The sequence below is a fragment of the Nicotiana sylvestris genome, chromosome 9 (genome assembly GCF_000393655.2).
Source record: "Nicotiana sylvestris chromosome 9, ASM39365v2, whole genome shotgun sequence".
NCBI lineage: Eukaryota > Viridiplantae > Streptophyta > Magnoliopsida > Solanales > Solanaceae > Nicotiana > Nicotiana sylvestris.
Window position 1 is genome coordinate 136,488,510 of NC_091065.1, and position 25,843 is coordinate 136,514,352.

Consider the following 25,843-nt stretch of genomic DNA (forward strand, 5'->3'; position numbering starts at 1 on the left):
GAGGTGGTTAATAAAACTTTTTGCAATAAAAATAGGGTATAAAATTATAAGAATGTGGAGGATATTTTTGTAAGCAACCAATATTTTTAGAAATTATGCAATGCTTTAATACACCAAACCAATCGGTGGATAAGAAGGTAATCCCAGCATAAGTAATACCAGCATAACTAATCCCAACATTACTAATACCAACATTGCTAATACACCCTATTCAGCACTATTCTTATACCTCCTGCCAAGCGACCCCTAACATTCTCCGTTTTTGGGACATTTATGAATCTAGCGATTTTCTGAGCTACGATTCGCAACCTGCTTAAAGTGTGGGCTTTAGTGAAACAGGGTGCAGTGGCGGAAAAAAGATAAAAATATATATGTAATCAAGAACAAAGTAACAAATTCATTCATAATGCTTCCCTTAGCACCTAATACGCATATTTTCGATTATACTTGTTGTTTACTACCGCTTGATTCACCGGAGAACTCATGGGCTATGAGGTCCACGCCTTAGTGCTTGCCTTACACTGAAGCGCAACTTAAGCGAGGTAAAGCACCCTTCTTGAGCTTTTCTGAGCTTCAAGGCTTAAGTGCGCCTTAATGAGCGTTTGACAATACTGCGTTCAGCCCATTCAAACCCTATTTTGGACCTCGAACTAATTTTCGTAATGTCATAAGATTAAACACCAACGTGATAATAAATCCTGTCATCACCTATGTTAACACAAAAAATGAGTTTCTGATCAATCACCGAAAATTGATTGAGGAGAAACTATGCCCTCTGCTGTTGAAATCGCCAGAATTTCAGGATTTGAAAGTGTTATGCCTCGATTATCATGTCTGAGAGCATCTTAGCTTAGTTTCATACTTACAAAAACTAATTCTTTGTTCTCCAATTAGAAAATCTGTGTGATCCTCGTTACACATTATTCCTTTGTTTCTGTTATTAACATCTTGAGTTTTGCATATTAGAAACTTGTCACTAGCATTAATAGTGTGCAGAATTTTACAGGGGACATTGTTAGCCTCTTTGCTGATATGGACTGTGCCTCCGATCTTGGCTTGGTGAGATACAGGCTAAAGAAATTTGTTCATGCTTGTATTCGGGCTGTTTATGGAAACAGGTTAACTCAAGACCTTACTTCATATCTTCTTGCTTTACTTTCCCATATGAATCTTCTGAACTTCATATGGTTACTTGTTACTTTGTCTCTGTTGAACACAGAGAAGGAGAGTTATTTGACCTTATCTTAAGGCTTAAAACCAAGCTATTTTAAAGCAAATATACAATGTTTAAGAAAGTCTTAATCGATTCTTTCATGTTATTTTTGTTTTATTAAGTACTTTCAGTGTACCTCTTTTGGATCGTATTGGACCTGAATTCCAGATCTTTATATTGCTATTTATTAGTCTTCTTTATTTGGGAATTTCATGGTTTTTTTTTTGTGCTATGTGCCTATGTGTGTTCTGTTGAAAGACCATTTGGACCTTCACCTTCACTATCCTAAAGATTATTGTCCCCTTGAAGCAAACTGATTTGAACCTTACAAAGCAACCATGTGAAAATCCACTGGGTTGCAAGAATTATTGCATGTCACTATTTATATTTAACATTAGTTAGCTGGTTAACAATATCATTATAATGCTGGCAACAGTGCAATAAAGCTTCTATGGTTGATTCATTTTAACATGTATTCTCTTCCCACTTTCCTTTCTTCCCTAAAATAGTTGGTAGCTATTCTAGGAGGAAAACTCTGATACAGTAATTGTTTCCTATCTTGTATACCATTTCATGATGTCTTTCATCTTTCCATAAGCATGACCACTCTGATAACATACTCTCTAGTTGCTGGCTTTGAATTTTTTATTGTGGAGGTGTAGAGGGGTGGGAGTCTTCCTTTGCTAAACCTTGAAATTTGATAAGCTTTGATGAAGTTGTCTTCTGTGGCAGGCATTTATTTTTTATTGTCCTGCTATACCAGTTATAGAACTATGATTACTCATTCATAGTGTTATTTTCTGAAAGAAGTTATTTTATCTAACACCTGTAAGGTACCAGTTTTTATGGGACAAAGTCCAATTGGAATGCTAAATAATTGCTGTCGTGTCTTAATTTTACTCATATGAGCTATGTCTGCGCAGGAATAAGTTGAGAGATCAACTATTTATGGAATCTGAGAAGTCCTGTACATCAGCAATCCTCTTGTTGGATGCAGTAACGTTGCTGATTGATTTAAGGTTTCCCTGGGCTTGCAGCAGTGTCACCTATCTTCTTCAAAGAAATATATATTCCTTATTTAGGGAAATCATTCTGATTGGCAAGGTTGCTCCTATAAGTACAAGAGCTATTTAGTTGAATTATTTTACAACTTATGTAATCTGTAACAATGAGTTATTCAAGTATATTTTCAGGGAAGTGATCACAAACTCCAAGTAGTTTGTAATTGTGGATCAATTTCAAATTTTGTTAACTAGCTTTATTGCTTTAAAGTGCTCTTCTACTCTTGGGAGCTAAAAAGTATATCATAAAAGGTGATGGTGTGTGTGACAAACTTGTGATTTTTTCACGGAGATTTCTAGTAATCCTGGCTAATGTTAAAAAGCGGAGCTTTCATACGACTCTCTACAATCCTATGCTTCCAATGCTTCTTTGAGCTTAGGAGCTTGGCAATATACATAGACATAATATTTTCTTCAGATGGAAGATCATATAAATTAGATAACATTGTTTTTATATGACATATTCACTTGTTTCTCTGTTTCGGTATACTGGTCTCTCGAGAATACAAATATCTCATTGACTTGGTATTTATTAAAGCTGAAGAGTGACAGCATGCAGTTTAATTTTTGCAGGAAAGAAACTTTCCAGCTTCCAACAGGGTTGTAGCTTCATTCGAGCGTGTGCTTGGACTGATTATACCTCATGTTGGTCAAAGCACTTGTTCTTGTGCAAGTGTTGACCCACGGTGTTGCTTCCCTTCCCAGATTCTTACGATTCCATTTTTATGGCGGTTTTTTCCTCACCTAAAAGAGGTAAATGGATATACTGTTTCACCGGAACATGGTTATTTGTGTGGAGGACCGGATCAAGGAATAATCCTTTACTGACCAAGTATCTTGTTGCTCAAGTGATGGTTCTGCATGAATCATCAGCTGATATCTGTTCCATATTGTTGTTCATCTTCATTTGGAAGCTTCAGATTTATGCTTTTGGGGAGCTTTTTTTATTTGTTAGTGTTTGTTTTATATTTCCTGAAGGCTTATTCAGCTGGTTTCATTTCATTATGCAGGTCTTTGCAAGTCCATCTGTGAGTCGTCATTATTTTCATCAGATGGCATTATGCATGAAAGAGCATGTTAATGTCCTCCCTCCTGATATAGAGATTGATCTTCCTGGCTATGCTAGCCTTCTAGGGAATCTACTCGAAGTTGCTAGGCTAGCTTTTGCCCTGCCAGAATCATTCACTATGGTAAAGACATGCCATTAATTTTACTCAATAAAAAAAAGATGTTTTATATTTCTGTGGTCCAAGTTTTATGACTTTTGTCATTATTGTTTGGAACCTACTACTCCAGTTGCATGAAAAACTTAAAATCTTTCTATCAAGGAATGAACTCTCATGGATTAGCAATCCTGAATTTCATTCTATACGATGCTTCCTCTCTCGCATTTTATTTGCGCTAATTCAATTGGCCTTGGAGATTAGGGAAGTACTCCATAAATGATTTGACAAGATTGGGGTTGGTTACAGATCTTTTGAAGGAACTAAATTTGAGAGGTAATCAGAGGGGGAGATTTGTTTTATGGAAATATATCATTTCAAGGGCATCATCTGCCATGCTTTTTATTCTGGTGATTGAATCTTTGAGCAAGATGATAGCCAAGCTGCAGCAGGAGGCTGGTGGAGGGTTCTCTGCATCGATTGAGGGACAAAAATTGTGTGAAGATCTCTCACCTCCTTTTTTTAATGATGCATTAGTTTTTCTGATGCCTATGCAAACCAGCCAACATACTTGTGACAGATTCTCCTGTGGTTACAAGTAGTGGTAGGACTTGAGATCAAACTTCAGGATATGTGAGATCATTCCCGTGGAGAGCTGAACAACAACAAGAAGATAGCACAGGTACTCAATTCCAAGGTTGGTGCTCTTCCTCTATCTACCACGGGTTGCCATTTGGGGGCCTCAAATAAGGATCAAGCAACATGGAATTTGATCATAAAAGGAGTTGAGAGAGGCTAGTTGGATGGCAAAAGTGATACTTGTTTGTATGGCGGAAAGAAATAGAGAGTACACTGTCTCTACGTGTTGCATGTCACTTTTGCAAGCACCAACCAGGTGACTGGGAGGTTGGAAAGGTTCCAAAGTAATTTTATATAGGACATAGTAAATGATTCTAGAAAGAACCATCCATTAAGTTTGACGATTCTAACTTCCTCGAAAAAAAATAAGGAGGACCTGGGTTGGAGGAGCTTAGAGTATTCAATAGGGCGTTACTGGGAAATGACTGTGGAGATCTGGGACTGAGGACTAGGCTCCATGGATAGAAGTGAGTACAAAAATATGGACTTGTGGACAAGGGATGAAGGGCTACGAATGTTACAGTACATTTTGGCCATGGTGTATGGAGAAACATCATGAAGGGTGGGAAGGCTTCGGTGGCAACATAACAAATAAGATTGGGAAGTACAACATTATTAGCTTCTATACTCACAGATTGGCGTGGAGAATCTGATTTTCTATATATGAAGAATAGCCTCTTATTTCTATAGTACCTTTTAGTGCACCCATGTGGTTCCAGTATGTGTAGAAGATTGGATGTACTTTGAATAGAACCATATTTTTCTCTAAGACTATTTTCTGGTGTACTTCTTATATAGGGGAACTTTCTCATAGATTAATAAATTATAGTCCCTCCGTCCCAATTTATGTGGAACCATTCGGATTTCGAGAACAAAGAAAAACTCTTTACTTTTTGGTACTCTTCTTGTATACGGGAGATTTTCCTTTCATTAATAAAATTATTTACCTTACAAAAAATAAAAAAACATGTCAAAGCCAAGTTAGGGTAATGTAGCCTATTTGTGAAAACTTGAGTTAATGAAGTAATAGTTCTATGAAAGATGGTAGGTTGTTTGGAACGAAAACATGTAAAAAATGTTTATTTTTACTCTAAGAGGCATAGGCGTCTGGGGGTGTTTGTTTGTGGATGGATTTCTGTTAAGGCCAAGGTAAGGGTAAACTAGAGAATGTTTGAAAATTTGGGTCAAGTAAATATGGTTCATGCATTTAGTGTTCATTAGATGGATTTAAAGGGAAATAAGGTTAATAAATGGCCAAATACATCGACAGACCCTTAAAGTTATCCACACTTTTCACTTAGACACTTTATCTTAACTCTGTTCCATTTGAATACTTTAACCAGGCCTTTATTGTGTCGTTTAGACACAAAATTCATAAGCTGCCAGGCACAAAAGGTGCGTGTAATTCACAGACCACAGTAACGAATAGGCCGAGGACATGTGGATTTAACTTAATCAAATTAAAAAAAATTGAAACGAGAACCCCACCCAACTGTCGTCATCTTCCCCAACGATTCCTCCTCGCCAGTAAAATCAATTTCTGGCCATCGCTTTTCCAGCTCTTTCTTCTTCTCCAAAAATTTGGTTTTTTTTCTTTTTCTTCATTCATCCTTTCTAGGTTAAAACTTTTGAGAGTTTGGGAACCAAAATGACTGGAGAAAAAATTTCTGTAGCTATTTGTGCAAATCAGTTGTTGCAGAAGCAGAAGCAGAAAAAGAAAGAGATAGCCCCTTTCTACGGAGATAAAGGAATGTTGCTGAGATGGTTCAATATTTTCCTTTTATTGTTCTTCTTTTCTCAAAGCATTGTTGGTTTTAATAATGGAGAAATCGTGGACATGACAGAGAGGGGCGACCATCATTTACTGAAAATCCTTGAGGCTCCGATATGTGTAAAATGGGGCAAAGAGAAGACAACAACGCCATGGCTGCTGTCGCCGATCACCGCCTGTCGGTGTCGAATCTTGACGCGAAACTCCGCCCATCATAGCATAAGAGGAACCAAAAATACCTTCTTCTTAATGACTAATCAAACAAAAACAACCTTTGAGCACTCAAAAGTTTTCTTGTTAATTTGCTGCAATAAGAACAAATTTCTGGATGTTAGTATGTTTATTCAGTGCACTAAACAAGTTAAGCACATACTCGACATTGCCTCTCCGGAATAAATTTGTGCCGACAAAATTCACCGACCCATTTGGTCTCATTGCAAAGCTTACAGATCTAAAGGGTTTTTCGAAGATCCACTGGAAATTTTTTTCGGTAAAAATATTCATTTTCCGGCAAGAAGTATGAAAGGTTTGTTTTTAAGTCATTTTCACGCGCTTGAAAAATGTGTGAGACACTTGCTTTGCCATGTCAGCATATTGTGTCTGAATGACACAATAAAAGTCTGGTTAAAGTGTTTAAATGGAACATACTTATGATAAAGTATCTAAGTGAAAAGTGTGGACAACTTTAAGGGGCTGTCGATGTATTTGGCCTTAATAAATTGTAGCAGATGGAGTATACAATGAGACTCAAAGAGTTTTAATAGGGCTCAACATTTGAATATCAGTTTCAAGGTACACATTGTTGTGCACTGAGCATTTGACAAATCATTTCTAGTGTTTGAGGATGATTAGATATGTGATGTTCGTAAGCATCCCTTTTGCCAAATCAAACTTTTGCACAAAATGATTGCATCAGAGGTCCATTGCTAGTTGAAAAGGATGTTCTACAGAATGATTGTGAGACCAAAGGTGTCATATGTGAGTGAATGTTAATGACCTAATATATCCACAAGATGAATATAGTAGAAATGTGTATTTTAATATGGATGTGCAATTATACAAAATTAGAAATGATTAAAAAGATTAGAAATGATCATAACAGACTTAGTGGGCAAGTAGCCCAATTGGATGATAAAATGAGAGAAGGACCATGAGATGATTTGTATATGTCCTACGTAGACCTCCCTGGTCTCTGCTTGTAGAACTATGGTGATTGAAGGTGCTTAAAAAGATGAGCTAGACCTGAATTAGAATCTCAAAATACTGACAATATCTGATTCTCTAGGAATCGACACGGATATAGCTAAGATAGAACACAATTAAAGCAAAAGATCCATGTAGGCGACGACAACTAGTTGGGATTAATTAGTTGTTATTGTTACACTTACATCGAGTCAGGATAGGAATAAATTGAGATTTATAGAACTCCAGTTTTGAGGACCCCTAATTTGCGTTAAAATGCAAAACTTACCAGTTTTGAATGAATTAGGCTCGTATTGAGTAGGATACATAGAGGATTGGCGCGTAGTATTTATCGATTGTATTTCTGGAAAGAGACAAAAACATGTGTTAGTTGTTAAGTGTCCCACATTGCTAGAGAGAATGGTTATTTTCTCCTTATATGATATTGGCAATCCCTCACCTCATGAGCTAGCTTTTAGGGAGAGGATACTCTGAGGATCTCCTTCCCCCACGTCTTCAGAGTTTCAAACCAGAATGAATTGATGGTCCAACAGATTCGTAAGGAGCATGTAGGGGGGGGGCTAGTATGGGACCTCTCATTTAGAAGGAACATGCAAGATTGGGAGATTGCGGAGCTCCAAGATTTATTGACACTGCTGTATGGGCAAGACAGGCCTCAACCATCTTGTGATTTTTGGAGATGGGGTTTGCGTGACGATGGTCTGTTCACCGTAAACTTCTTTTACCAGAGTATGTTGGTGAGAGAGGAGGCCTCTTTTCCATACTCCTCGATCTGGATTCCTAAAGCGCCCACGAAGGTGTGTTTTTTTGCATGGCTAGCGGCGAGGGGAGTGATTTTGACTGCTGAGAATCTGCGAAAGAGGGGAATTACACTTGTTAGTTGGTGCTATATGTGTAAAAGCTCAGGGGAAGAAGTTGATCATCTTTTGTTGCATTGCCCTGTGTCCTCGGCTTTGTGGAAGGCGATCCTGAACCTTTTTGGTGTTCAATGGGTGATGCCAAGCTCTGTAAAGGAAATGCTATATAGCTGGGCCGGTTTCCGTAGAAGAAGAAAGCAAAAGGCGTGGAAGTTTGCCCCGTTAGCTCTCATGTGGATAGTTTGGGGGGAGAGAAGTAGGAGAACTTTTGAGGGGATTGAGTCTCCTTTTTCACATCTCAAGAATAGTCTTTTATCTTTGATCGCTTTTTGGTGCACTCATATAGCCCCTATTTGTATAGAAGATTGGGCGTCTTTTGTAGAGAATCATGTTTTGATGTAAATTCTCTACTTTTTTGGTATACTTCTTGTATACGGGATTTCTCTCCCTTTTGATTAATACAATATACCTTATCAAAAAAATGAGCTAGCTTTTAGGGTTGAGTTAGGCCCAAGGCATATTTTCATCACCTCCACTTGGGTTGCAACTCATGGTACTTGTCTAACTCATCATAATGTGCAGAAAAGAGGTCTTATCATTTGCAGCAGATGATTTTATGTGAAGAGGCGTATGAGTCAGTTTATCATCTCGCCTCCACTGCAATTGTACTTGCCAGATCTTGTCAATGTTTCTTGGTATTTTTGGGATTCAATGGGTCATGCATGGAAGCATAAAACAGGCCTTATGTAGTTGGTATAAACAACCATCAGTTATTGGAAGTAGACACTACCGTAAAGCAGTGCCTTGTTGCATTTTGTAGAACATTTGGTTGAGAAACAACATATTCTTCAATAGAAAAAATGAGCACATTTTATATGTTAAATTTAGATGTTTGAGGAGCCACTTTTTGTAGTACCGGAAAAATATTGTATCTGACATAGATGCTCTGTTGGGCCTATTGTATTCCTTCAATTTATTGAAGTAAGGAATCATTGCTGTTGTATTCCTTCATAGTACCTTCTAGGTACTCATTAATAAAATATTTACCTTGTCATAATAAAAGGTCCATATGCTTCATGTGGTATCAAAGCCAAAGCCATCTCAGTCCTTGGTTTACCCAATGTTTGGCCCCCATGTTATGTAGTTCACACTCCAAATGTGCAGCCCAAGGCATGCGAGATATTACATTCCATACATTGGTAGTGAGATGGAATGTTGTCTTCTTATATGGTCTTGGTCATTCCTCACCTGATGAGTAGCTTTTAGGGTTGAGTTTTGTCCAAGGTCCATTTTCTAGTAAAAGATATGTTGCTGATTTAGTTAACCTTTTATAATGTTGTATCTATCGTGTCTTTAAATGTGGAGCAATTTTGCGTGATTTCTGCTATTTGCATATTGATAGTGTTCTCTTGGTTGAGATGAATCAGATTACTGGATAGATAGTTGATGATGACTGATGTATTGCCACAAATAAGGAAAAGGGAATTTGGATCTTGATCATTACTTGCTCAGTAGGGAGAATGTTTCTTGTAAATAATTGTTTATAGGATGTGTTTTCTTGGCTTATTTTCTTAAGCATTCACAGTAATTTCCTCTTATACCTGTTCACAGGCTGTTGATTTTGCAACTGTTGCGACTTTTTTGTTGGAAGCACTCCCTTCTCTCCAATCATCAAATATGGGAAGTAAAGAAAGTATGCCCTTGTATTATTTACACCTGAGTTCAGTTACTTCAGTAGATGTGTTCAGTTGATGTTCTAATTCGCACATATTTGAGATTTCAAAAGAAATAAAAAAATGTAAACACCATTCTTTTAATTTTATTTTGAGCTGATTACACTTTCTTCAGATTCTTCAGTGTCTGAGGATGATATGGTCATTGATGATGAACAAACAGAAAAAGTTCTGAATTTGGGTTTGGAGCAACAGATAACCAATGCTATAGATCCACGTTTTCTTCTACAGCTGGTATGCAGTCATAATTTTCACAGTACTAAGCATTAAGGTTCACTTTTAGTTCAGTCAAGATTTTATCCATTTGAACTATGAGTCACATTTTATGTTTAATGAACAGACTACTGTTTTACTGGGAGGGTTTTCACCTCTCAATGGTTTACATAGCGGCCAGCTTGATGAGAAACATGTGGCAGCTGTTAGTGCAGTTTGTGCTTTCCTTCACGTGACTTTCAACATTTTGCCGCTTGAACGTATTATGACTGTGCTAGCCTATCGGACAGAGCTAGTTGCTGTCCTTTGGAACTTCATGAAGCAATGTCATGAAAATCAGAAATGGTCATCACTGTCAGAGCAATCAGCATATTTGCCAGCAGATGCTCCTGGATGGCTGCTACCTTTGGCTGTTTTCTGCCCGGTTTACAAGTAAGAGCTTATGGCTTCAACATATTCAGCCTGTATCATCTGGGGGAAGGTTTCTACAGCTGTCTTGTATGGTGTGAGTTGTGACTGTGCACAAGTAAATAACACATCTTCTCCTCTATCCTGAATCAGGCACATGCTTATGATTGTCGATAATGAGGAGTTCTATGAACAGGAGAAGCCATTATCTCTGAAGGATATCAGATGTTTGATTGTTATCCTTAGACAGGTAAAACCTTATATAAGACAATCAATAAACGGGTAAAGAAAAGACTTAATATGTTTTACTGATCAAAAGAACTTTTAAATTGTTGTCTCTTCATCTCGGCATGGGAAAATACTGTCGTGATGGTATGAGAAGCACAACAATAATAGGATTAGCATAACACAAGTACACAACAATGATAAGATTAGCAGGTCAGCTGGTTTAAGAATCAAGGGTGGGGGTTCATTATCACTGTGATTGATGAAGACTTAAAGAATCCTCAATTTATACTGTGAAAAAGTGTATTTGCTTGCAATTACAGGCTGCTAATCTACTTATGAACCAAGAACAAGAAAGGATGTTCTCCACTCTCCCTTACGTGTAGTAATGATCTGCACAGCCTTGTGGTTTAACGCATGAGCATATATGTTCATCGGTTCAAGACTTCCACAGGAAGTTACTGCTGATAAAAATTATTCCTTCTATCCTTGGTCATGATTTGAGAAATGCTTGCTTATAAAGTAAAGAATACGGAAGCAACAGATTAAAGCACCTAGAAACCTTGTGACAGACCTTTTGCTCATTTAGCGCTACACTTGGGTGTCGATGTAGCGGATGCCTAGGAGAGCATGACCGACCACATTCATTATTTTAGTATCCATCACGATTTGACTATTTTAATGCTAGTTTTTGAACCTACCACAATATCCTCATTTATCTGGATTTGGGACAGTATGATCTGGAGCTAGCACCTGAAGACTATGATAAAACAAAATCTGGTGTTATGGTCCACTGAACTGAAATAGGACCTAGGTGTAGCTGGAAGTGCCCGTATTTGTTCTTTTGATTGTTTAAAATGCTCTATACTTTTGGATTAGTAGAACCATGTCTTGCTTTAAAATGCTATTTCAAGGTCTTGCATAAGCTAAAAATCCCACTTTTCTTTTACTTGGAGAGTGCAAAGTGTGCAATTGATAAAAGGAGACTATAAGGGCTCATGTTATATTATATCAGGACTCGTTCCCTGCACTAATGCATCTATGCTTTACACACTTAGGCCTTGTGGCAGCTCCTCTGGCTGAATCCTATGGCGCCTGCTAACTTTGGTAAATCAACAACTGATATCTTTGCTATGAAGAAGCATCCATTAGAGTTCCTTCAGCATAGGGTTAGTGTTGTAGCATCTGAACTCCTATCACAGGTAGATACACAGTCCCTCTTTCAAACATGATTCTTGCAATATTTTTTCTTTAGTTGAATTATTTAATAATTATAGTTTTGAGATATAAAGATTATATTAAATTACTGTTCTAACATAGAGTTATTGTAGTTACAAGATTGGAACAACAGACGGCAATTTACACCTCCTAGCGAATTTCATGCAGATGGTGTAAATGAGTACTTCATATCTCAGGTAATAGTTTTGCAATTGCTAATTTGCAATGTAGGTTTCTTCTGGTTAGGTTCTTTTTCATAAATTTGTCGCAGTAATTGGAAGTATCTTTCAGGCAATGACGGAGAACACTAGAGCCAACGATATACTAAAGCAAGCTCCATTCCTGGTGCCATTTACTAGCCGAGCCAAAATATTTACTGTGAGTGATTAAATCTGCACAATTCTTCTTTGATTTTCTCTTTTTAAGTCTTGTCATTTTCACTTTTTTTGCCTTGCCGTTTTACTCCTTTGGGACTTCATATCTATTATAGGAAAATGAGTGGCTCCATTCCCCTTAGACTTATTTTGTTCTTTTTTGTTAGCTTTGTATAAGTTAAGAGTTGCACATTGAGCCAATTGAAGTTAGTCAATTTCTTGTATAGCATGTCACTCTGCTCAACTAACCAATAGTTTATTAATCATCTGGCAGTCACAGCTAGCTGCAGCAAGAGAGAGGAATGGGAGCCAGGGTCTTTTTGCTAGGCATAGATTCAGAATTAGAAGAGACCATATTCTGGAAGATGCTTTTAACCAATTGAATGCATTATCGGAGGAGGATCTCCGAGGACTGGTGATGCATTTGCTCTGTGTGTGAATATGTTCACTTTCTATTTGATTATAGACGTGCATGTATATGTGCAAGTATGCGTGTGCGTGCGTACACTTTACTCAGAAGTGATAATTTCTATTCCTGTGGTTAACCTTGTGTTTCCAGATACGTGTAACCTTCGTTAACGAACTTGGAGTTGAGGAAGCTGGTATAGATGGTGGTGGGATATTCAAGGATTTCATGGAGAATATTACTCGAGCAGCTTTTGATGTACAATATGGATTATTTAAGGTGCTAATTTCATTAATGTTGTTAGATATTAATGCTTGGACCTCCTGCCCCGTAACTAGTTGTGGTTCCAGCTAAAGTGTTCGGTACTTTCAATAAAAGAAAACAAATGTGAGCACTTTTACTTAGGTAATTAGGTTCCTGTCCTGCTCTTTTCTATTTCTCTTTTCTTGTGCTAGTGGTAAAAATTCTCTGCAAAGATTTTGTATTTTGCTAAGGCCACCAGTGCTTATTTTTACCGTTTCAACCAATCGAGTTTTGTGTTGGCTGTTTGATTTGTACCAAAATACAACATGTGATTTTGGCCTCAATTAATTGGGATTGAATGGTTAACTTCTAGAGGGTTATTGAGATGTAGTTTGTTTATAAGACTCCAACTACAGCCTGCTACAATAAATTTCTATTGTATATATATTTCACCACTGCCATTTTATACCTCCTAGAATAGTCATTTGGAATCATTTCACATGGTTTAGATTCTTTTTAGTTTTTCTTGTTCAAAAGGGTTTATCAGCCTTATTATGGTCAGACTCGTTTGGATTTCTCATCCAACCTAATTTTTGGAATAGCTAGCCTGTTTATGGACATTAGAGTAGGGAGAGGAGCAGTTTTACCCATTCTCTATCTTCTCGCAAGTAGGACATCAGTTGGGTTTTGAACTTAAGGGAATAGTCTTTTGCTTATGATCTATCTGAAGACTAGCTGGTATAGCAGCCCAAATTTACCTATTGTGGAAGATCAATTGTTGCTCCTCTTTTGAGATTGCAATCCCTGTCGAGTCAGGAAGGAAATGAGTATTGACTAAGGTAATCGGGCATCGGGGCTCTTGGCTCCGATGGAGCAGGAGTAGGCAAAGGAATGCCTCCTTGAATCTTCCTTGAGTTGACGTCACTGAGACATTTGCTCTTGGGCCTGTCTTGTTGGGCATCCCTAGATCTAAAGGGAACTTATCAAGCCATTCCCATCTCCATTCCTAAAATCAATCTTAGGGCTTTGAGCGCGTTGAAGACTCAATAGCAATTTCATCGTCTTTCCAGTTCAATAGCTCCTAGCCCATCTTTTTGAAACATGTCTTTTACCTAACTTGGATAGCTGAATGGTAGAATCCTGCACAAATTAGTCTATCCTGGGCTCGCTATTTGAAATTGAAAATGAAGGGGAGAGTATCTGCTCAGATAATATGGTGGAAGTAAATGTTTGATTTATACTCATGTTATCGTTTTGTTCATTAACTTACTTATCTTGTGTTAGATAGTTATGTGTAAATAATCCTAGTCCCATATGTCGTAGGAGTAGAATATGTCCTAGTCCCATATGTAGTTGGAATAGAATATGTCCTAGTCCCATATGTAGTAAGAGTAGAATATGTATTATATATAGGGCTCATTGTATCATTGAAAAAAATATTGATTTTTCTTCCGTGCATTCTCACATGGTAGCAGAGCTTCAGTGTGAAAATTATCGTTGTGCGTCATTCTAGCGACATCCGGGAAGAAAGATCTCATCGCTGTGCAATTTTCTGGCAACTTCGTCTTGTTCCTAGGGTTCATCATTGTTATAGTCGTATTGTGCATATACCAGTACCACAATCAGATCCGAAACCTTGTGCGACCAAACCCCAAAAATCCCAGTGCCATAGGAATAGAAAAGTCACTCACCGGACGTCTTTCCAGTTGACGACTCAAGATTTATTTGTGTTATCTCTTCATCGATAAATATTGTGCGAAAACCAACACTACCATTTTGTTCGGAAAAGTCAGGTGACAAAACCCTAGTCAATCGCTCCGTCAGAAAGTCCCTCACGCGCTTCCATGCGCCGCCAGAACTAGGGTTCCGGCGAGCGCGTCTGACACACGCGCCGGCATGTGGATCACTTTCCAGCTGAAATATTCAAAAATTTCTTTAGGACATTTGTTTCGTGGGGTGATTCCGAGTCTACCAGTACAATTTCCTACAGATTCCGAGAACTTCGGAATTTTTCGGCGCGTGTGAGCCATTCTGGCCACTTTTTGACAAAACTTCTTCATGACAACTTACCCGTCCAGTGATTCCGAGCCTACCCATGTAAATTACATCTAATTCTGACAATTTATATTTTTCCAGTGTGAACAGTGATTTCCAAAAAAGTTTCTATTTTCTGATGGTGTTTTAGAACCTATTTTATAGTGAAATTTGGCTTAGTCTTACTATTTTCAAATTTCTCCGGCGACTTTTCGGCCAACTTCTGTTTATCATCAACTACCTGGTTTTGTTGCTCAGGGGGAGTCTAGTAACCTTGTATGTCTGTATGTCCCTTGTGCCGGTCAGTTTATGGTCTAGAGCAGTCTCCTCGAGTCTGGTGTGGTAAATTCATTACAGTTATCCAGGAGTTTGGCATGACTCGTAATGAAGTCGAATGATCAGCTTGCAGATATTTTCACCAAGTCCCTCTGGTGCTCGTATTAGTTACATATGTAACAAGCTTGGTACATATGATTTGTATGCACCGGCTTGAGGGGGAGTGTTAGATAGTTATGTGTAAATAATCCTAGTTCCATATGTAGTAGGAGTAAAATATGTCCAGTCTCATATATAGTAGGAGTAGAATATGTCCCAGACCCATATATAGTAAGAGCACAATATGTATATTGTATAGGGCTCATTGTATCATTGAAAAAAATTTGATTTTTTCCCGTGCATTCTCACATTTTGCCTCCCCTTGTGTTTTCAGGAAACTGCAGATCATCTACTCTATCCAAATCCTGGATCTGGGATGTCTCATGATCAACACCTCCAGTATTTTCATTTTCTTGGGACAGTTCTTGCTAAGGTATTGACACTTGTGTAATGCTTGTTCAGCATATGACCTATGATGACTGGTGATTGACTCAACTTCTGACATGCTGTTGTATGTTCTTTCTAAACAAAGCACAATACTTGTTTTGGTGCAGAATTACACCTAGGAAGGATTATCATCTCGAAATGTAGCTCTTTCTCAAATAATTGTCATCTTGAATGAGATATGCTTTTTCATTGGTTAAAGCTTCTTGTTTTAGACTGGAATATAGTTGTGTGATTTAATGACTCCAGCAAAAAAAAAAGAAAAAAAGGAAGAAGCAGTTGTGTGATTATCTTGGAAGCTGCTTCCATATGAAAACCGTTTCTTTGACGACGGATGGGTGCTTTGTTAGCACTTATTTCAGATTCCAGAATTGTTGATGATGATATTTGATATTAAATTTCTTCATTATCATCACCAGACTTAAGTTCAGCTCAACTTCCAAAAACCAATACGAAAGGGAATAACGTATCTGTACTGGTTCTGCTTCAGCTCTGTGTTATCATTTACAATAAAGTTAAATGCGCAATTAAATATGTTTAAGTGCGTTGAACAGCTACAAAATACTGACTAAATAATATTATGAGAAATATGGATGCACATTATTCAAGAGAGAGAGAGGGGGAGGGAGAGAGAGAACTTTAGATGCAATGATTTAGTCATATATTTCTTTGTTAGCAGCATTTATATCCCAATATTTTTGAGCTTATGGGTCTTTAGCTAGGAGCCTAGGACATTTTTCTTTAGATCTGCTTCTCTCAAGGTATTTACATTTTGTGCCTTTAAGCTTTTATCTTGACAGCAAATGTTTTATTTTCTTTTCCTCTACTGATGTTGTAGGCAATGTTTGAAGGCATTCTCGTTGATATTCCATTTGCGACATTCTTTTTGAGCAAGTTGAAGCAGAAGTAAGCTTATAGGAAAAGTCTTATGTGATTTAATTTATTTTGTAGTGGTTCGGATATGCAATGTACTCATCTTTATGATGGATAGAGTGCATGATGAAGGCTTAAAATTGAGCAAATTTACTGGAAGAATTGATGTATAAACCTTCCAAAAAAGAAAGAAGAAAATCAAACCTTTTTTAACCAAAAAAAAAAAGAAAAAAAGAAAAAAAAGAGAGCAGCTGCATTCTCCAGAAACTAATGAAATTCATGCAATAGCTCATGCAAGTGACACGAAGTATTGTGTATATTCTCTATGGACCCAGAAAATTCTTCCATGAAATATACCATGTAGTTGTGGTTATTGTTCTCTTCTTTTTTATGTAATGAACCACATTCCTCTTGGATAACAGTGTGAAGATAGTTTTGTAAATAGAATTAAGGAGTTGGTCTTTTATGAATCATTATTTTCTTCTATTGTTTTTGTGAGAATGCATAGGAGAAAAATCTAATTATTAACAAAGATACAATGAGCTCTATATGTAATACATATTCTACTCCAACTACGTATGAGACTAGGACTATTTGCACATAACTATCTAACACTCTCTCTCAAGCCGGTGCATACAAACCATATGTACCGAGCTTGTTACATATGTAACTAATACGAGTACCAGTGAGGGACTTGGTGAAAATATCTGCAAGCTGATCATTCGACACACAAGGCCACTATACTCCCCCTGAGAACCAAAACCAGGTGGTTGCTGATAAACAGAAGTTGGCTGAAAGGTTGCCGGAAAATTTTGAAAATAGTGAGACTATGCCGAATTCCACACTATAAAATAGGTTTTAAAACACCACCAGAAAATAGAAACTTTTCTGGGAATTACTGTTCACGCCGGAAAATCACTATTCACGCGGGAAAAGTGCGCTCTTCACGCCGGAGAAAATAAAATTTGTCAGAATTTGATGTAATTTGTATTGGTAGGCTCGGAATCACTTCCAGAAGAAATTTTGTCAAAAAGTGGCTGGAGTAGCTCACATGTACCGGAAAAGTTACTGTAGCTCGTCGGAACCCTAGTTCCGGCAGCACGTGGAGGCGCATGAGGGACTTTCTGCCGGAGCAATTGACTGTTTCCGAACAAGATGATAGTGTTGGTTTTCGCACAACACTTACCGATAGTGTTGTAAAGAGCGTGAAACGAGAAAAAGTGACAAGCCCCTTTTCGCTTAAAGCATAAAGCGGAATTTTTAAAAAAAATATTAAAATAAATATTGAAACAAAAAAATAGGCAGTAAGACCTAAGAAGAACTGAAACAAAAAAGAAACCAGTAAGTAAGAAAAAAATTGGGTAGCATTTCGCTGCAATTTAAGACGGAAACAGTGAAAGAAAAAGAAGAAGAAGAAGAGGAGAATAACAAAAAAAGAACTAAAGGAAAAAAAAAATTGGTAGCATTTTGCTGCTATTTTGAGGCTGAAGCAGTGAAAGAGGAAGAAGGAGGAGGAGCTAGTTGCTGTTTTTCTCTGCTGCTAGATGATATTTTGAAAAAAGACAGTTTTTTTTTATTTAAGTAACGTTGGCAGCCACTTAACATAGTGAAGCACTCGCTTCTCACTTCAGTCGCGCTTCTCGCTTTTTTGGCAAAAGCGCACACTTCATATCACCTGCTACGCTTCACAACACAGAAGCGACCATGTACCCGCCTCGCTTCGCTTCGCGCTTTAAGTGCTGAAGCGAGCGCTTTTCACAACACTGCTTACCGATGAGGAGATAACGCAAATCAATCTTGAGTCGTCAAACGAAAAGACGTACGATGACTGATTTTTCTGTTCCGTTGGGACTGAAATTTTTGGGGTTTGGTCGCACAAGGGTTTCAGATCCGATGGTGGTACTGGTATATGCACAGTATCACTGTAGCAGTGATGAACCAAATTCATGTGCCAACAACTTCTTCCTCTAAGTCTCCACGACAAAATGCATTCTTCACATCAAACTGTTGCAAGTCCCAATCAAGATTAGCTGCACAAGACAAAAGAATTCTAATAGTGTTCATCTTAGAAACAAGGGCAAATGTCTCCTGATAATCCACTCCATAAGCCTGAGTGAATCCCTTAACCACCAATCTTGTTTTGAATCTTTCAATTGAGCCATCAGCTTTGTGCTTACAATGAAGACCCATTTCTAGCGAACCAACTTCTTTTCTGGTGATGAAGTGACAAGTTCCAAAGTCTTATTTTTTGACAAGACCTTCATTTCTTCAATCATGGCTTGCTTCCATTTAGGATCTGCAAAAGATACCCTCCCATTCTGGGGAATAGACACAGAAGAAATAGACAAGGCAAAGGCTCCATAAGGAGACAAAAAATTATAGGAGACAAAATTAGATAAAGGGTGTTTGGTGGTGCAAGATCTGACTCCTTTTCTGTGAGCAATAGGCATATCTAACTCATTAGGAAATGTAGATAACTCACCAGTAGAAGAAAGTTCAACTTCAGTTGATTGCATGTACATAGGCATATCTAACCCAATAGTCTCCCTATGAATTCTTTCTCCAATTTCATTTTCCCTTTGTGACAATGTCATCAAGAGGTCCAATAGTAAAACTAGGTAGAGGTGATGAGGTAGTACTGAAATAGGGCTCAGATTCTCAAAGGTAACATCCATGCTAACAAAAGATCTCCTAAAGTAGGATGATAACATTTGTAACCTTTGTGCGTCGAGAATACCCAATGAAAACACACTTTATAGCTCTAGGATCAAGTTTCCTAGAATTCCTAGTGTGGACAAAGCAAACACACCCAACACCTTTGGAGGAACAATATATTCATTCTTACCCTTTAAAGCTTCCCGAGGACTTTGAAAATTGAGGGGTTTAAGTGGCATTTTGTTGATAAGAAGGTAGCCGCTAGAATAGCATCCCCAGTAACGTTTGGTGGATGTATGGTGAACATAAGAGATCTTGCTACTTCTAAAAAATGCCTATTTTTGCTTTCAGCGACCCATTTTGTGCACTAGTGTAAGGACAACTAGTCTGATGGACTATCCCATTGGACTCCAAATAAGCACCAAATCTTTTATCGATGCATTCGCTACCATTGTATGTTCATAAGATTTTTATTTTGGCATCAAAATAAGTACAAATCATATTATGAAATGACTGAAAACAAGAAAAAACTTCACTTTTGGCTTTTAACAAATATACCCACCCTAGTGCAACAATCAATAAAAGTAACAAACCATCGACTACCAGACAAAGAAATAGTTTGGGTAGGAACCCATGCATCCAAATGAATAGTCGTAAAAATAGTTGTGCTTCTATTATCACTTACAAGATAAGAGTTTCAAGTATGCTTGGCATATTCACACGCATCACAGAACAAATATTCAAATCGAGTCCTTGAAAACAAATCGAGATATAACTTTTTCAAAACAAAGAATGATGGGTGTCCTAACTGTCTATGCGGCAGTATTATTTCTTGGTTGACATCCTTGCTTTCCCGTAAAAAGGCTTGACAAGAGTTTTGAATTCCATCTGATATATACAAGTCATCATGCAATCTACCATTGCCATTCTTTTTCCCTGTTTGAAGATCCTGAAAAATACAATAATCGGGAAAGAACTCGATTTTACAATTTAGAGCTTTGGTGATGGCACTAACAGGTAAAAGATTGACACGGAACTCAGGAAAACCACAAATGATAGTTTAATATTAGGAGTACAAACAACAGAACATGTTCTAGAGATAGGTGTTAAAGAACCATTGGCTATTTTAACATTATCTCCTTTGAGACACGGATAATAGTTTTGAATGCCTGTAGAAGAGCCTGTCATGTGTTTATTTGCACCAGAATCAACAATACAAGAATTAAGGTGAGCAGCAAAGGCAGTACCTGATTGCACATGATTGGATGTGACAATATTAGCGGAATCAAGTTTGGCTAGGAGGTGACGGAGAAGCTAAATTTCATTCGAAGACAAGATTTTTCTAGAAACCGTCTCCTTAAATGTCTCCATATTTCTGCCCAATCAGAATCTAATCTAAAGAAAATTACTCAAAATTAATCTGCATCGCTCTGGAAACCAAATCTGTCTTGACGGAACCTTAACACCGGTGAACGGAAAAATCAAAATTAGTAGCAATAGGCTTGGAATGTTCCAGCGACCCCAATAAAAAAGAAAATTCCAAAAACGAAACTGATCAGAAGGAGTTTGTGTTACGGACAACCACCAAGAGAAAGAAAACTCGACCGCTTTTGATAAAAATGGAACCCTAGTGATGTGAGAGAGATAAATCACCTCAAAAAGACAACAATGACTCTGATACTACGTAGATTTTGAGACGAAGAAAATGCTTCTTGTATTTCTATGTGTTTACATCCCATGAGCAAGAGAATTTATAAAAATCTCCTAATACTAATTAATGAAATAAAATAAATTTATACAATCAATCCAGCTTTCAAATCAAATCAAATCAAAAATCTTAAAATTATGCTAATCAACAATCTCCTAAATATAATCAAATTTCCATGAATAATGCTGATCAACACTATTGATTTTGATTAGGGTAGGTTGTCTACGTCACACCCCTTGGGGCGTAGCCCTTCCCGGACCCTACGTGAACGTAGGATGCCTTGTGCACCAGGCTGCTCTTTATTATTGATTTTGATGTGACATTCTCCTGCTGTTCTCTTAGATTCCTACGGTTATTTAGAGATATCTATGTTAAACTTTAATACAATGACTCTTGCAAACGTAGTTTCTCTGAATCTTCATGCAATTCAAGTAAGTTTGACTATTTTAATTGAGCGATAATATGTATAAGCTTTGTATGTTTTATCAAATATTTTATACTGCTTTTGCTGTTTTATTAAAAGCTTTACAATCTTTGGTAGTTCCAAGGTAGTAATTATCTAAAAGAAAGCATCACAAAATAGTATTATAACTCTTAACCAGAAAATGCATTATTGATGTAAGACTCGGTTTCTTTAAGATCCTGAATATAATGATTGTTTTCCTTTCCCTTCTCAAAAGAAAACAATCATTATATTCAGGATCTTAAAGCAACCGAGTCTTACATCAATAATGCATTTTCTGGTTAAGAGTTACAATGCCATATGCCCTTATCAAAGAAAAAGAGAAAAAACAATAACATGAAATATGCGACGCATGTTTGAATTATTTTAGCTGAAATACTATGGACAGGTTAGCTGGAGGGGTATGGAATGGGTAGATTGATATATCGACCTAATTGGATAGAGACCTTTACGTCAACTTGGAACGTCATTTTTAGAGGGCCTTTTCATGTCTAACAATTAGTTCTACACTTCTACCAATTGTCATTTCTTCACTAGCTCATTGTGACATGCATATTTGGCCTCACTCACTTGATTCCTTCTTGTAACTTTGCTGCTCAGGTATAACTATTTGAATGACCTTCCTTCCTTGGATCCCGAATTATATCGTCATCTCATTTTCCTGAAGGTGATGTTTTCTAATATCCTTTATAACCGCTTTATCATATTTGAGTTGTTCAAACATGTATTGGTTCTTCCTAGCCATTATCAAGAAGAAAAAAAGGATCAATTGTTGATTCTCATATTTATGTTTGATGCGTTTTGCGCGGTAAAGATGGTTAAGATTTTCTTGCTTGTATGTCATGGACAACTAGCAATATGTTATGAAAAGATGTCCCCCCCCCCCACCCGCGCGCAATTTCTTTTTCGTTTTTTCATTATATTCAAGTTTTTGTGAAAATGCACAGGAGAAAAAAAATCTATTATTGATATTCTATTACGTGTTTTTACAATAGCCCTATTTATAACTATACACAATACATATTCTGCTCCTATTCTATATGGGACTAGGGTTATTTTCATAACTATCTAACACTCTCCCTCAAGACGGTGCATACATATTATATGTACCGAGCTCGTTACATATGTAACTAAGACGAAGACCAGTAAGGGACTTAGTAAAAATATCTGCAAGCTGATAATTCGACTTCACAAACTTAGTAGCAATATCTGCTGAGTATCTTTTCTCTGACGAAGTGACAGTCAATCTCAATATGTTTAGTTTTCTCATGGAACACCGAATTTGATGCAATATGAAGGGCAACTTGATTATCACACACAAGTTCCCTAATCTCACCAAATTTGAGCAAATGTTTGATCCAAACTTGCTCACATGTTGCCACAGCCATTGCTCGATATTCTGCTTCTGCATTAGACCGAGCAACGACATTCTGTTTCTTGTTCTTCCAAGACACCAAATTACCTCCTACTAAAGTACAATATCCAAACGTAGAACGTCTATCAGAAGGCTATCCTGCCCAGTCAGCATCTGAGTACCCAACAATTTGCTCATGACCTCGATCTTCAAACAATAATCATTTGCCTGGAGCTGATTTTATATATCGAAGAATGCGGATAACTGCATCCATTGACTATCACAGGGAGAATTCAGAAACTGACTCACCACACTCCAGTGTTATAAAAAGCGTGCGCTTCTCGCTTAAAGCGCAGAAGCGACGCGACACGAGGCGACGACATAGCGCTTTTCTGCCGTAAAAAGCGACTCACATCAAAAAGCGCTCGCTTTACCCTAAAAAGCGAGAAGCGAGGCGATGGAAAAAGTGCAAAAAAGCACGCTTAAGCAAGGGTAAGGCATCTGCTAGGTTTTTTTAAAAAAAACTTCACAAATACACTTACCAAATACACTTACGCAAACACTCTGTTGCAAGAGACGACGGGTAAGTTTCTTCTTCTCTTCTCTTCCTCTTCTGATTTTCTTCAGTTCACTGTTCGAGTTCGACTCCTTTTTCTTTTCTTCTTTCTTTTTTTTTCAGTTTTTATTGCTATGTTCTTCTGCCCTAATTTATGCTCTATTCTGCCCTTATTTTGTGCTCTGTTCTTCTGTTCGACTACACTGTTTTTCTCTTCTTCTTTCTATTTTTTTCAGTTTTTATTGCTCTGTTCTTCTGCCCTAATTTATGCTCTGTTCTTCTGACCTTATTTTGTGCTCTGTTCTTCTGTTCGACTACACTGTTTTTTCAGTTTGTATTGCTCTGTTTTTCTGTTCTTTCACTGTTTCTGGTTTGAGTCCTAACTGTTCTGTTTTTTTTTTTTTGGTTGTTGATTGTAGTAAATTCAATCTTATTATTCAATGGCATCAAGCCAAAAAAGAGATCCAACTTGGGCGTATTTAGTTTTAGTATCTATTATTTACTTCTTGATTTAAGAATTGAAACATTTGCTTAATATGTTATTTTTATTGAGTTCTTGGCCATTTATCTATGCCTATTTAATTTTTTTTAATTTATGTGTTAAATTGCGCTTCACATGAAAAAAGTGCGCGCTTTGCTTCGCACTTCTCGCTTCAGTGAAGCGAGGCCTCCTCGCTTTTTTTCGCTTCTCGCTCTCCAAAACACTGCCACACTCATAGGATAGGAAATGTCAGGTCTAGTCACTGTGAGGTAATTTAATTTACCAACGAACCACTTATATCTTGCAGGATCGCTAAGCGGCTCCCTCTGTCCTGGTAGAAGTTTGGAATTCGGATTCATAGGAGAGGTCTACAATCTGTCATTCCTGTCTCCTCAAGAATATCTAAGACATATTTCCGTTGTGAGAATCACAATACCTGAGCTAGACTGAGCGACCTCAATATCCACAAAATACTTTAATCTGCCCAGATTAGTCTGAAAGTATTGAAAGAGATGTTGCTTCAACTTAGTAATACTATCCCGATCATTGCCGTAATAACAATATCATCAACATAAACCACTAAATAAATATTGAGTTTTGAAGTAGAATGCCGATAAAACACAAAGTGATCAGCTTCACTATGAGTCATGCCAAACACCTTAATAACTATGCTAAATTTACCAAACCAGGTTCGAGGAGACTGCTTTAGACCATTGAGGGATCGGCGCAACCGACATACAAGACCACTAGACTCCCCCTGAGCAACAAAACCAGGTGGTTGCTCTATATAAACCTCATCCTCCAGGTTACCATGAAGAAAAGCATTCTTAATGTCCAACTGATAGAGAGGCCAATGGCGAACAACATCCATGGATAGAAAAAGGCGGACTGATGCTATTTTAGCCACGGGAGAGAAAGTATCACTGTAATCGAGCCCAAATATCTGAATATATTCTTTGGTAACAAGATGAACCTTAAAGCGATCAACCTGGCCATCTGGACCAACTTTGACTGCATACACCCAACGAAAACCAACAATAGATTTACCCGAAGGAAGAGGAACAAGCTCCCAAGTACCACTCGCCACGCTATTACCTGTTTGAAAAACGGAAGCTATCTCTGAAGATGTATGTTTACATGCTTTGTACTTAAGGAGCTCAATATAATCCGATAGAGAAACATCCAACCATTCATAATATTGGATCCCATTTTTCTACAGCCAATTTCTCAAATTCTTGACTAAAAGTTGTATGACCAACCTTGGAATGCCAAATCAGAACACTTGATTTTTTTGTTGACAAAACACTGTTGACTCGCCGGAGAATAAAAAGGTTGTCGGAAATTGATGAAACTTGAATAGACAGACTCAGAATAACCTCCTGTTTAATCTGTCCAAAAGAAGTTTCGTCGGAAAAATCACTGTAACCACCGGAAAGTTAGTGTAGTTGCCGGAATAATCTCAAAGTGATCGGAATAAAAAGAAAAAGGTATGGGTAGGCTCAGAATTACTAGTAGATCACACTATTCAACAGAAACTTTTTCAAAACCTGGCTGGAACAGGCCTCATGCGCCGGCGTGTGGGTTAGCGAGAAAATTTCTCCCTTTTCCGGCATGTGAGGGCGCGTGGGAAGGTGTTTTCCGGTGGGGTTGAATGTGGTTTGGTCGCCGGAGCCTGAGGGGTCTTGTGGTGGTGTTGGTTTTTGCACAACACTAATGGAAAGTGATTTTCTTATGGACAACCTCTTAAGTTGTCGAAATATTGCATGACGACGATAAGTTTCTCACTAATGTTATGATACCATGTGAGAATGCACGAGAGAAAAAATCTATTATTGATATTCTATTAAGTGTTTTTACAATAGCTCTATTTATAACTGTACACAATACATATTCTACTCTTATTTTATGTGGGACTAGGGTTATTTTCATAACCATGTAAAGTTTTTCTTACACTATGCAACTTGGACAACCATGAGTTCTTTGTTTCAAGGAAAACGTTTTCAAAGGTGGTTGGACGGTGAAATCCTTTATAATCAGGATTCATGGTTTCCTTGTAAGCTCATGGTGGCAATCAATTTTTCCATTGTTGAAGACGGAGTGTGTTTCAAGCTGTTGCTGCTTCTTATCTTGTATTTTTCATCCTTAGTTTATATTACATGCACCTTTTTTTTTA

General features: G+C 37.6%; 1 protein-coding gene across 3 annotated transcripts in view; it reads left to right on the forward strand.

Moving 5' to 3' along the window:
- Window positions 1-25,843, forward strand: part of LOC104228329 (E3 ubiquitin-protein ligase UPL6) — a 69,297-nt gene that overhangs the window by 34,196 nt on the left and 9,258 nt on the right. For 2 of the 3 annotated variants that reach the window (XM_070155794.1, XM_070155796.1), the window contains 16 exons: window positions 1,007-1,118; window positions 2,137-2,317; window positions 2,848-3,027; window positions 3,285-3,464; window positions 9,519-9,600; window positions 9,756-9,874; window positions 9,981-10,285; window positions 10,415-10,511; window positions 11,545-11,688; window positions 11,818-11,901; window positions 11,996-12,082; window positions 12,353-12,493; window positions 12,638-12,763; window positions 15,471-15,569; window positions 16,419-16,486; window positions 21,880-21,946. In XM_070155794.1, the coding sequence (XP_070011895.1) occupies window positions 1,007-1,118; window positions 2,137-2,317; window positions 2,848-3,027; window positions 3,285-3,464; window positions 9,519-9,600; window positions 9,756-9,874; window positions 9,981-10,285; window positions 10,415-10,511; window positions 11,545-11,688; window positions 11,818-11,901; window positions 11,996-12,082; window positions 12,353-12,493; window positions 12,638-12,763; window positions 15,471-15,569; window positions 16,419-16,486; window positions 21,880-21,946 (2,072 nt within the window). The remainder of the gene's footprint in view (window positions 1-1,006; window positions 1,119-2,136; window positions 2,318-2,847; window positions 3,028-3,284; window positions 3,465-9,518; window positions 9,601-9,755; window positions 9,875-9,980; window positions 10,286-10,414; window positions 10,512-11,544; window positions 11,689-11,817; window positions 11,902-11,995; window positions 12,083-12,352; window positions 12,494-12,637; window positions 12,764-15,470; window positions 15,570-16,418; window positions 16,487-21,879; window positions 21,947-25,843) is intronic. The other variant, XM_070155795.1, reaches the window with a different exon arrangement.